Genomic DNA, 12,460 nt, shown 5'->3' with positions numbered 1-12,460 from the left:
TTGAAGGAAAACGTTGTCATACGTATTTTAAGGCACTTGGAAGAATGCCAGTAATAACTATTTCAGACACTTAATAAGCCGGTAAAGAGTTTTGCCGACACTTCCACTTTTAGGAAGTGACGTGGAATCTTTTGCCGACACTTTTCAGTAGATGCTGCAGAATCTTTTTTCCTGCACTTTGCTGAAGATGCCGTCCAAAAAGTTTGCCGGTAGTTTCAGAAATGCCTCCAAAAGCTTTGACTCCTTTTCTTGAGGCTGGAGGGTGGCTGTGGATGTGGAATTTCCTCAGTAATGAATATGATTATAGCATTTTTTGTAGCGGAAACTTTGCACTACAAAAGAGGAATAGGACATTGTTTTTGCAAAGAAGATATCACTATAGCCATCCCAACTTACAAGTAGTCACTTCTCACTCAACGTAGAAACCCATGATTTTTTTTGTACCTTTCACACAAATCTTATTGTTCAAAATGTAAAATTTACTTACAAATAGCTATATTTCAGTCAGGCTAGAAATGGCAAAATCAGCAGCAGAGCCAGAAAAGAAATGGCAAAGTCTGGCTATCTTACTACTCGTGGTACATCATTATCACTCGGCATCTTCTACCATGTCCACGATGATCTTACCGGTGGCATGCCCGCTCATGCTTTTGGCCCAGCCCTCATGCGCCCTGCTCAGCGGGTAACGCGAGTCGACCACCGCCCGGATCTTCCCCTGCACCACCAATCCCAGCAGTGCGTCCATGTCCTGCTTCTTCGTCGACACGATCAGCGGCACCAGCCTCTTCTTGGAGAAGCACAGCCAGTGCAGCACCGCGACGGCGACAGACGCGATGCGCGGGGTGAGGTCCACCACAACGCCGCCTTTATCAGCCAGAACTGGCTTGAATGCTGACCATGGGAACCCCTCCGCGCAGTGCACCACCGCATCGTGCTTCCGTCCGGACGGCCCACGCAGCGACGCTCCCTCCGAGGTGCAGTAGTCTAGCGCCTCGTCGGCGCCGAGTCCCCGAACGAGGTCCAGGTTGCGCGCGCCGCAGGTGGCCGTGACGTGGTGGTGTCCCGCGAGGCTAGCTAGCTGCACGGCGAAGGTGCCAACGCCGCCGGAGGCCGCGGTGACCAGCACGTTCTTTGCGGGGCCGTCGCCGGCGTCGAGGCCGACCCCGGCCGTCCTGAGCGCCATGAGCGCGGTGGCCGCCGCAATGGGAATGCACGCGCCTTGGGCTGCCGACACTTCCGGCGGCCTCAACGCCGCGTTCAATGCTGACACCACCGCGTACTCGGCCAGGCCGCCGCTACCCTGAGACCACCAAATAAACAACAGTAAACAACCAAACCGGAGCAGCTGAACAAGCGACCTCACGTCGTCCCGTGCGTGCGTTTTCTTACCGGGAAGTTGACGGCGATGATCTTGTCGCCCGGCCTGAAGCCAGTGGCCCCGGCGCCCAGCTCGACGACCTCACCGGCGAGCTCGCAGACCGGGGTGAAGGGGAACTTGCTGGGCAGGAAGGGCCGCCCGACGCCCTTCTGGAACCTCCAGTCCAGCGGGTTGATGCTGGCGGCCTCCACCCGAACCAGCAGCTCGCCTTTCTTCGGCGAAGGGACCGGCACCTCCACGTGCTTGAGGCCTTCGGCTCCTCCGCCGTACTTGTCGTACTGTACGGCCCTCATCGTCCTCGAAGAAGATGGTGAAGACATGGCCGCTCGCCGGAACAGAGTAGGTGCTGCTGCCGGCTACAGATAATCTATCTCCGGTAATGGAAGTGTCCAAGTGCCGTGACGATTGTTAATGTTGCGGGCGCCGGTCGAACCGATCGAAGGCCGTGTAGTACGTCGCTTGATTTGTTTGACATGGCGACCCCCGATTGACGACGCGCCCCTGAAGAAAGGGAAGCGTACGTGGCCGTGCTCAATTTGTTGGATCGCAGCAAGACGGCTCTTTCCATCCCCCGCGCCAGGACCAGGAGGCAGTCAGCAGGTCCGGGTGACCGAAGAAAGTTCGCACGTGCGAGGTCGCCAGCTTGCATTTGGTGTGGTCCAAAACAGGCGCGCGACTTAATTGATCAGCGCAATTAGGCCGGTCGTCCGGATTGGAACTGGAAAGTCTGGAACCAGCTACGGGACGGGGCGGCGTTGGATCCATCGACTGATCGTGCACCTGCTTCCATTTTTTTCCTCGTAAAAATAAAACAAGAGAACAGCTGAAATTCACGAGAGCTTTGCACGTACAAACCTAGCTAGAGTGGATCGATCGATGAGTGCTAGCCTACGTGAAGATGAAATCCATCCACCTGCTCCCTTGCTCGCTTGGCTACTTAATTAGCGCGCGCGTCTCGCCGGATTACCGGGTATATCTATCCTACCCTCCTCCTCAACCATCAATTAATCAATCAAAAAAAAATGGCCAGACCAAGGGAGTCCGTCGGTCTGAATCAGATGAACAAACAGAAACCAGATCCAACCGCCGAAACACAACGCAGCAAGTTAATCGCTCTGAATCACCTTTCTCTCTAACCTGGGAGTCCGTCGCTAGCTGCTCGCCGTTGCTTTGTCACTCCGATGGCCCGAACCAAGTCCACGCCTTGTTCCTCTTCTTCTCTCCTCTACTCTTCTCCTCTCCTCGACAAGTAAAAGTCAAAGTCTAAGTCACACACGCTACCCGCACGCGGTGTGTGAAGATGACCTTCTACTTATAGAGAGATGGCCAAAGGCCAAGGGCGAGCTTTGAGGGAAGAGACGCAGCGCAGGGGCGGGAAGAAGTGTTTTGGCGCTCTATTTCCCGATTTGCTAGATGAACCGCTGAGATGCGTCGTGCCACGGATCGCTGACATGGATGATGGTCTCCCTTCCTGGAATTACGGACGCACACCCAGGTAATTATGTGATCGCGTCTATCCCTCCGGTTGGCAAGCAATCTATTTGTTTAGGATATAATTGGTCGCTCTCCATATATTGGGCGCTGATTACGCTGTGCACGACTCTTCACTTAGCAAGCATGCACACCTATTCTTACGGATCTACAAGCACCACAGGATTTTCTTCTTTTTTCTTTACCGATGTTTCGACACCCAGGAATAAATGCTTTGCTTTGTGTCTCCTATGTCCATGGGATGGGAAAATTCTTTTCCTTCCATACCCAACAGTTGGAAAGAAAAATATAATGTAATTATGGGCATCAGGTTTGCCCGCAAGCTGGCCGTGTTGTTCACGACTCTTCAGTAATTAGGACGCATGCACCTATTCTTCCGGATCTACATGCAGCTCGTGATATTCTTTTTTTTCTTTACCGATCTTTTAACACCATGACTAATTGCTTTGATTTATGTCTACGATTTCAACGGGATGGGAAAGTCCTTTCCCTCCATGACCAACAATTAGAGAGAGAGAGAGAGCGGGGCAAGAGATAACTTTGAGGGAAGAGATGCCCGGCATGGGCGGGAAACAATGTTTTGGTGCTCTATTCCCCGATCTGCTCGATGAACCCCTGAGATGCATCGTCCCATGGATCGCTAACATGGAAGATGGTCTTTGTTCCTCGAATTACGGTCCCATCGATCCCTCCGGCTGGCATGCAATCTATTTGTTTAGTTAATGTATAATTGCGTCCGGCTCTCCATATATTAGCGCTGATTACGGTGTGCATGACTCTTCACTTAGCACGCATGCACCTATTCTTCAGGACTACAAGCACCACAAGATTTTCTTCTTCTTCTTTACACCGTTTCCACACCCAGAAATAAATGCTTTGCTTTATATCTCCTATGTTCACGGGATGGGAAAATCCTTTTCCTTCCATGATCAACAGATGGAAATCAAAATACAGAGTAGAATGGAATTATGGGCATCAGATTTGCCGCAAGCTAGCCGGTGAATCCATCATGACTTTTCTGAACCTATTCTTCGGGATACTGACGGTGATCACGATCTACATTACTCTTCAGTTAGCATACATGCACCTATTTTTCCGGATCTACAAGCAGCACATGATTTTCTTCCTTTTTTTTTACATACGAACAGTATCAACACCCCCGAAAAAAATGCTTTGATTTTTGTCTCCCGGTTTCAGGCATCGGAGAATCCTTTCCTCACACGTCCAACAGTTCGCCAACACAAAATTTCATTCCGACAATTGACGTCTGGGACCTATAGGTAGATGATGCCTCCACTGTTTTCAATTTTTATTTGATCGGGACAGAAAAGGTAATCATACACAACATCAACATATAGATAAGCACACCCAGTTCAACCGGATGAATAAACAAATATTGCTGCATGAGATGAAAAGGCTCTCCGAGGCACGCACACACCTTCACTTAGATCCAGATAAGGTACCACATATCTTGGACGCATGATTTCCATATAATCCGCCTATGGCTCGCTATATCTCGTTGTTAACTTTCTAACCTAATAAGGAGCCCATGGCAAAGAGAACGGAGTTTGGACGCAAAAAATTTCGCATCTTAGCACATGGTCTAGGCTCCAGCGGTCCTCCCACCCAAACTCGTCGCTCCGGCTGTGCTCCTACCCAAATTTGGACGGTGACGATGGCACACGTACTTTCTAGGGTTTTCCCGCCGAAACTTGCCCTAGCTAGTGTTGTGAGTTGTAGCTTCCACATATGGGCTCCGGTGGAGGCGACTCCGGGGCTAGGGTTTTACAACATGCATGCAACATGAATCTACACATTGTCATAGAAAGAGAGAGAGGGGAGAGAGAGAGAGAAAGTGTGTGTGTATTAACATCTACCTATGCTATGTCCTACCCAAAAGACCTTTTTACCCTTTTATCTGCAAGATCCTTATTTCACCACACGATTTCTTCATCCAACGGTGCACTCGCTTCGCCCGATTCCTATATATACCTTTCTTCAACCTCGGTTCGCTTCTTCGCTTGCGCCGCACATCCGTTCTTCCTTGCAAAGACTCCCCGCGCCCAACTCTTTCCGATCTTCCGCACGCACGAACATTGCTGTTCCGGTGCCGTTGATGCCACCGCGCACGCGACTCACCCGCCACAGCACTCCAGAATCCAAGATGGCCGCTGAGGATCTTGAGTGGGAGAGATCTAAAATCTCCAACCAAGATGTCAATATGCTGAAGAGGCTTGGCCTGATGAAGAAGGAAGACGCCATCCGCTTTCCCAGCGAAGAAAGCTACCCAAACCCTCCAATGGAGTATCGGGTTAGTTTCGTTGATCACCTCATCCGCGGCCTTTCCGCCCCAATTCATGATTTCCTCCGCGGCCTTCTTTTTGTTTATGGGATTCAACTACACCAGTTGACTCCCAATTCCATCCTCCACATTTCTATATTTATCACGCTTTGCGAATGCTTCCTTAGAGTCCCTCCTAACCGGGCTCTTTGGAAACGCATTTTCTCGCCTCCGCCGTAATGGCGCTCACAACGCCACCTACAACATAGGCGGCGTTGTTATCTGTGTCCGGACCGACGTTGATTACTTCGACGTCAAATTTCCTGACTCTGTCCAAGGATGGCGCAAAAGGTGGCTCTATATACACGAAGAAAGTGCCAATTCCGTGGAACACAACATAGTCCCTTTCGACGGAAACGCAAAAATTCAACGCCGCCACTCCCGGGATGCTGAAGCTTCCGAAGAAGAGAAAAGGCGAAGAAGCACTTATGTCTCGCCTTCATCAGCTTCAAAATACTCGAGGCAAAGAGCTGTCTGGTGTTCAAATTATTGCCTATTTCCTTAGGATTAGAGTGCAGCCTCTTCAGGCTCGCAAAAATCCCCTTTGGACGTATTCTGGTGAAAATGACGCCAATAGGCTCTCCAATGATCTTTCTTTGAAGGACTTGGAGAAGTTAATTCGAAGAATTTCCTCGCTAAACAAGAAGGATCCTATTCCCTCCTCTTGTCGCGTGGAACCATACAGCTCCGCCAATCCTCTCCCCGAGGTATTTTGTCTTCTCGAATTTTTATCTTGTTCCGAACTTTCCCTGCATCTCATTGTATTGATATCTCTCTAATTTTCCTTTTGCCGTTATTTTCCTGCAGAATCATCCTACTATGGCTTCCCTTCCTCCTCTTCCTGAGGATGGAGAAGTCGAAGAAAGGGGCATTATCACTGACGACAATCAAGAAGCTCCATCTTTTGTGAATGATCCCGTGGATTCTCGAAAATCTGCGGGATCTTCCGAGGACACTACGTCGGTCCAATCTCCTCCTCCCGCCGTTTCTCCACAAAGGAAAAGGAAGAGGAGTAATGCCGAAGATTCCGGCACCTCCAAAGCCGAAGAAGTTGTTCCTTCTCATCCGAAGGCAGCTTATGATCCTTATATTGAATCCCTCGTCAGCTCGTAAGTCACCTTGATTTCCCCTTATTTCTGTAATCAATAAATCAACCCAAAAAAAAGGGCCAGACCAAGGGAGTCCGTCAGCCTGAATCAGATGAACAAACAAAAACCAGATCCAACCACCGAAACACAACGCAGCAAATTAACCGCTCTGAAACACCTTTCTCTCTAACCTGGGAGTCCGTTGCTGCTCGCCGTAGCTTTGAAACGCGGCCAGACCAAGCCTATCTGAAATCTCTTTGCATGGATTCATCCGGCCTCAATCAGATCAACAAACATAAAACAGATCCGGCAACCGGAAACACAACACATCAAATCAATCTGAAACACTTTACTAACCTGGGAGTCCGTCGCCGCTCGCGTAGCTTTGTCACTCCTATACCCTGAACCAAGTCCACTCCACGGCCCAATCTACTCTTCTCATCTCTTCTCCTCTCCTCGACAAGTAAAAGTCTAAGTCTAAGTCACACACGCTACCCGCACGCGGTGTGTGGCGATGGCCTCCTACTTATAGAGAGAGATGAGCAAGGGAGAGCTTTGAGGGAATAGGTGCAGGGCAGGGGCGTGAAGTAGTATTTCAGCGTTCCATTCTCCGCTTCCTCTGATGAGCTTGACGGACCGTCGAGATGCATTGGGCCACGGATCGCTGACGTGGACTCTGGTCTTCATTCCTTAAACTATGGACGATAGAAACCAAGTAATTATGTGATCCCATCGATCCCTGCGCAGGTACGCCATACTCTTTATACAGTGACGGTAATTAAGGTGATCACGACTCTTCAATCAGAATGCATGCATGCACCTATTCTTCTGGATCTACAAGCAGCACAAGATTTTTTTTTACCTACAAACCGTTTCAACAACCCAAAATAAATGCTTTGACTTTTTTGTCTCATGTTTTCACGAGATAGGAGAATCCTTTCTCCCATGACCAAACCAACAGTTCGCCAGCACAAAATGGCTTACCCAATGCACATACAGGGCTTGCTGCAAACTAGACTTTGAATCTATCAGGATTTTCCTGAACAAGATTACTCGTTTTGATGACGGTTGGGAACCATAGGTAGATGATGCTTCAATTGTTTTTTATTTTTAATTTGACCGTGCTAGCTAGAAAAGGCAATCATACACAACATCTAGATATAGATAAGCACACCCGGTTCAACTGAATAAATAAACAAATCTTGCTGAATATTGCGAGAGGTAAGGTGTTCACCATCATCAAATGTAGGGTCTCGAACAAGATACGATAGTTGATATGATAACAACTTCAATAATCATAACACAATAGCCTTGTGCACATAATTACTCTAGCAAAACATAGTTGCAATTCCTAAGCACCAGAATAAGAAACCATCTAATATTACAAATCACTAAAGCTGAAGAGGAACACATTATTCATCTTGACAAATAAACAAAAAGAATGTTGCTTCAGCACCTTTCCACATGCCAAGATATTGGAGTATTGACTTATACAAAGGAGGTACAACCCAAATTTGCACATTTTAATCCTAAAACCTCCAGGGCAAGTTCTTCTGTCACTTCACTTGGTCTTCCAGGGCTGAAATAACCACTTTATATACATTGGTCGGTAAACATAAGTCGAGTACTCATCCAAGTTGGTAGCTGCACAACTAATGGGTACATTACGGCAGCACCATACCTCAAACGGGGTTTTGCCGTGGCACAAAAATCAACCCATCTTCCCCTAAAATCTCTTGCTAGTCCCGTCCACTAACATAAGAGAGGGCCGCATCACCTGCATGCGAAAAAATAAAGAATGAGATCGATCAGAAGAAGAAGGCCACAACAATGGGCTCGCATGACACATGAGCATTTGAGGTAATTAAAGTAGGCACCATGGACCAACGTGAGAAGAATCGATGGAAATATCCATCCAGGAAAAAGGTCCTCAATTCCAGCACACTGACCAAGCCCGCGACATACACTCCAAGTCCGTACCAATAGTAAGAAGACTGGGTAAAGAAAATCCCAACAAGTAGAGGTAGGCTCATGAAATATGACGATTTGGAACAAGCATATTAACCGCCAACAAATTCTCATGCCCACCTGAACCTAGACCAACGCGACACAAAACACACATCTAGCTACCACTCTGAATCTTTCCATGACAACGACAATATACACCATGATATCCTGCACATCATGTATAAAACAACTGCATGTTAAGCAGTGACTTCAAAATCACAACATTAAGCACAAGAGACTACCCCATAGCAGACCGCAGCTCCACGTACTTATGGAACGAACTCTGCAGGTTCTCGTCGAGGTTGCTACATAAGACAAAGAACAAGTAGGGTACATCATCAACAAAGCAGTTGTTAACTAATTAGTAGGCGTTCTTTTTACAACATCGGCAATTAGTGAACAATCAAAGAGTTTGGTTACAACATCAGTTGTTAAGTGTGAAAATTAAAACGGCCAAGCCATGGATTTGTGAACTTACTTGACATCAGAACCCTCGTATGCAATCATCTCCGGCCTCCAAGTCGTTCGCCACCAGCTTCCTAACGGACAAGGTGTCGATCATGATCTCGTCAGGTAGGCGATGCAGGTGAACTCGAGGCTTGGGACGTCATTCTTGGAGATTGTGACTCTTGAGGAGAATGCTGGACTTTGTGGGGCCTTCCCGCCATCTTCCTGGTCATCGTCTTTCTCATCATCATCCTTGTCCTGGTCATGCTCTGCCTAACATCTAGTGATTAGGATCGGCATGGAAACCAGAATTGTGCCACTTCTTGTCGGTGATTTTGAAAGGGAAATTCTTTCGGATCTCCTCAACCTGTTTAAGATGGAAAAAAGAGATTGCGAAAATATTTCAAAAATACTAGCATGAACAGTACAATTGCTCAAAGAAAATTCAAGCGAATTTACCAACAACTCGACACTCCTAAAATCAACAAGCAACTTTCTCAATGTAAACTTGGAAGTAAGAAAGTGTGACAAGGCCAGACAACCCAATTATTTTCATACTCTCATATTTTCTCTCTAAAAATGAGAGTGCACTATTTTACACTAAATCATGCCAAGTTAAATGGATTAGACAACAATTGAAACAAATTCCTAAGTTTCCTACACCTTTAAGGACTTGAAGTTTACATTGTTGCATAAATCACTTTACATGACTAGAAAAAACAATGCTTAAGCAAGAGGAGTGAATTACAAAAACCAATGACCCACCTAAAGTGAAATCTATCGTGACCATAAAAAAACTGCAGTTTCATGACATGTGACTTCAGTTGTTTGAATTTACTTTAAGCAAAACAGGAATATGCTATCCCTATATGCATCTTCAGCACAGAGAAACACATTATACGTCTTAAGAGGATTTTTTTGCTTCAGCACCTTTCTACATGCCAAAGTATTAGAGTATTGAATAATACAAAGTAGAAAGAACCCAAATTCGCACATTTTAATCCTAACAACTCCATGAAAAGTTCTTCCATCACTTCACTTGGTCTTCCAGGGCTGAAATAACCACTTCATATACATTGGGTCGGTAAACATAATTCGAGTACTCGTCCAAGTTAGTAGCTGCAAAACTGATGGATACATCACATCAGCACGAGACCTCAAACGGGGTTTTGCAGTAGCACAAATCGACCCATATTCGCCTACAATCTCTTGCCAGTCTCATCCACTAACATAAGAGAGGACTGCAGCACCTACATGCGAAAAAAAAAATCATAATGAGATTGATCAGAAGAAGGCCACAACACGGGGCTCGCATCGACACATGAGCATTTGAGGTAATTAAATTAGGCACCATGGACCAACGTGAGAAGAATCGATGGAAACATTCACCCAAAAAGGTCCCCAATTCTAGCACACTGACCAGGCCAGTACTAGGCTCAAAGTCGGTACTAATAGTAACAAGACTCGGGTAAAGAAAATCCGAACAAGTAGAACTAGGCTCATGAAATCTGAACATTTGGAACAAGCATGTGTACCACCAGCAACAGGCATGAAACAAAAATAGTAATGCCCACCTAAATCTTTCCAGGACATAAAACACACAGCTAGCTACCACTCTAAATCTTTCCAGGACGGTGACCAAATATAAGATGCTGAAGTGTGATGATACATGGCTACTAAGCACCAAAATTAATAATGTATGTCATTCTCGTTTGAGCTCTTACAAGATAGCATGCCAAATCAGTTTCTCAAATCACCATCAGTACCAACCATACCAAAACACTAGGGTTGGAGAGAGTGACATCACCTCAATGCAGCACTCGCAGGACCTAGTCATCCACAGCTGGGCAGCAGGACGTCGGTGGCAGCAGCGAGGTCTGGACGTCTTCTTCAGGCCCATCAGAGTCGTGGTACACTGGGATAATGACAAACCATTTGTCGGCAACTTTCCTGTAATGCCATCAAGACAAACAATAATAAGTATCACGAGCAAAGATTCAGAACAAGAATAATTTGGATATCTAGCACTGTGCATAGCCGATGCATAAACATCTGGGAAATTGGTATAAACCCAAAAACATGTCACTGAAATCGCAAGACGGAAATCATCGTATAAAACGTGGCTTCAAAATCAACACTGAAAGAGCAAGAGACTACCTCATAGCAGACCGCAGCTCCAGGTACTTGTGGAACACCCTTCGTCGAGGTCACTGCAGAAGACCAAGACCAAGTGGGGTACCAGCATCAGAAAAGCAGTTCTTAACCAATCAGTAGGTGTTCTTTGTTAAGACAGAGGAATGTACAACATCAGCAAGCAGTGAACAATCAACGAGTTTGGTTTCAACATTAGCTAAAACAGTCAAGCCATGGATTTGTGTTCTTACTTGAAATAAGGATCCTCGTATGCAATCAGATCCTCCTAGTCATTCCCCACTGGCTGCCTAACGGACAAGATGCCTATCATGATCTCGTCGGGGTAGGTGGTGCATGTGAACTTGAGGCTTGAGACGTCATTCTTGGAGATAGTGACTGTGAGGGGGAATCCTCGACTTTGTGTTGCCTTCTCGCCATCTTCCTGGTAATCATCTTTCTCTTTGTCATCCTCGTCCTGGTCATGCTCCGCTTAATCTCCAGTGATTAGGCTGGGCATGGAAACCAGAACCTCAACCTTCTCACCCTGATAAGTTCTTGTGAGGGTGATCTCGTTGTGCCCCATCTTGTTGGTCATTTTGAAAAAGAAGTTCTTTGGGATCACCTCAACCTGTTTAAGATGGAATAATGAGATTCTGAAAAACAATTCGAAAATCCTAGCATGAATAGTACAATTGGTCATAGTGAATTTAAATGAAGTTTTGGTCAACAACTCAACACTCATAAAATCAACAGGTGACTTTCTCAAAGTAAATTTAGAAGAAAGGAAGTGTGACCAGTAGGCCAGACAGCCCATTTAATTTCCTCTCTCAAACTCTCACATTGAGAGTGCACTATTTTACACTAAATCATGCCAAGTTAATGGATTAGACACCAATCAAAAGAAAATTGGTCACTACACCTTTGAGAAGGACTTGAAGTTTACATTGCTGCATCACGGTCATCTAGATGACCAGACAAAACAATGCATAAGCAAGAGGAGTGAATTATAAAAACTAATAACCCACCACTAAGTTGTTTATAGCAACTGCAGAATCGTCAACAACAGAAGTGAAGTACGTCATGAAAATAAAAAAAATTGAAGTTTCCATGACATGTTCTTCAATCGTTTTAATTTACTTTAATTAAAACAGGAATATGATATCACTTTATGCATCTTTAGCACAAATTTCAACTGCCCCACGCCAACAATAAGCATATGGGCAAAACTAACGTCGCTTATATATGCCAAAATAGCGTGGCTTCTCTATGCCAAGTTTGAACCTGGCAAAAATATACACATTCATCAGCTCAATCTGAGAGGAACTCGGTACAATCACAACTAGATGACCGTGGCATCACACAACAGACAAGATAAAGGAGTGGAACAAGAAACTTACAAAAAAAGCCATGTAGTCAAAGAACGAGGCCACCCTCTAGTCATGCATCAAAAAGAATAGGGGAGCAAACAGTAAAGCTCACATATGTATGTAATTCAGACATAATATTTACACTAGGCACAAAAACATACATGGATAATTACACCAAACGGTCCAAGAATCAAGGAGAGCTAGGAAT

At 45.9% G+C, this 12,460-nt stretch overlaps 1 protein-coding gene and 1 long non-coding RNA gene across 3 annotated transcripts; both read right to left on the bottom strand.

The window, feature by feature from the left end:
* Window positions 1–589: 589 nt before the first annotated feature.
* Window positions 590–1,698, bottom strand: LOC124651306 (quinone-oxidoreductase QR1, chloroplastic-like). The gene is made up of 2 exons (XM_047190406.1): window positions 1,390–1,698; window positions 590–1,300 (listed from the first exon to the last, which is right to left on the bottom strand). The coding sequence occupies exons 1-2, from the start codon at window positions 1,696–1,698 to the stop codon at window positions 590–592; spliced, it is 1,020 nt and encodes a 339-aa protein (XP_047046362.1).
* Window positions 1,699–8,316: 6,618 nt separating this feature from the next.
* Window positions 8,317–10,949, bottom strand: LOC124654855. Of its 2 annotated transcripts, XR_006988492.1 has the most exons (6): window positions 10,910–10,949; window positions 10,560–10,702; window positions 9,747–10,002; window positions 8,784–9,119; window positions 8,575–8,610; window positions 8,317–8,473 (listed from the first exon to the last, which is right to left on the bottom strand). It is a non-coding gene; the product is annotated as an uncharacterized LOC124654855 (long non-coding RNA). The 2 variants fall into 2 exon arrangements; XR_006988491.1 differs by having other exon boundaries at window positions 8,317–8,610.
* Between the last annotated feature and the right edge of the window lie 1,511 nt (window positions 10,950–12,460).

The sequence above is a fragment of the Lolium rigidum genome, chromosome 5 (genome assembly GCF_022539505.1).
Source record: "Lolium rigidum isolate FL_2022 chromosome 5, APGP_CSIRO_Lrig_0.1, whole genome shotgun sequence".
NCBI classification, from domain to species: Eukaryota; Viridiplantae; Streptophyta; class Magnoliopsida; order Poales; family Poaceae; genus Lolium; species Lolium rigidum.
Note: the sequence above shows the minus strand (reverse complement) of the source record. Positions and strands in the feature narration are given on the sequence as shown.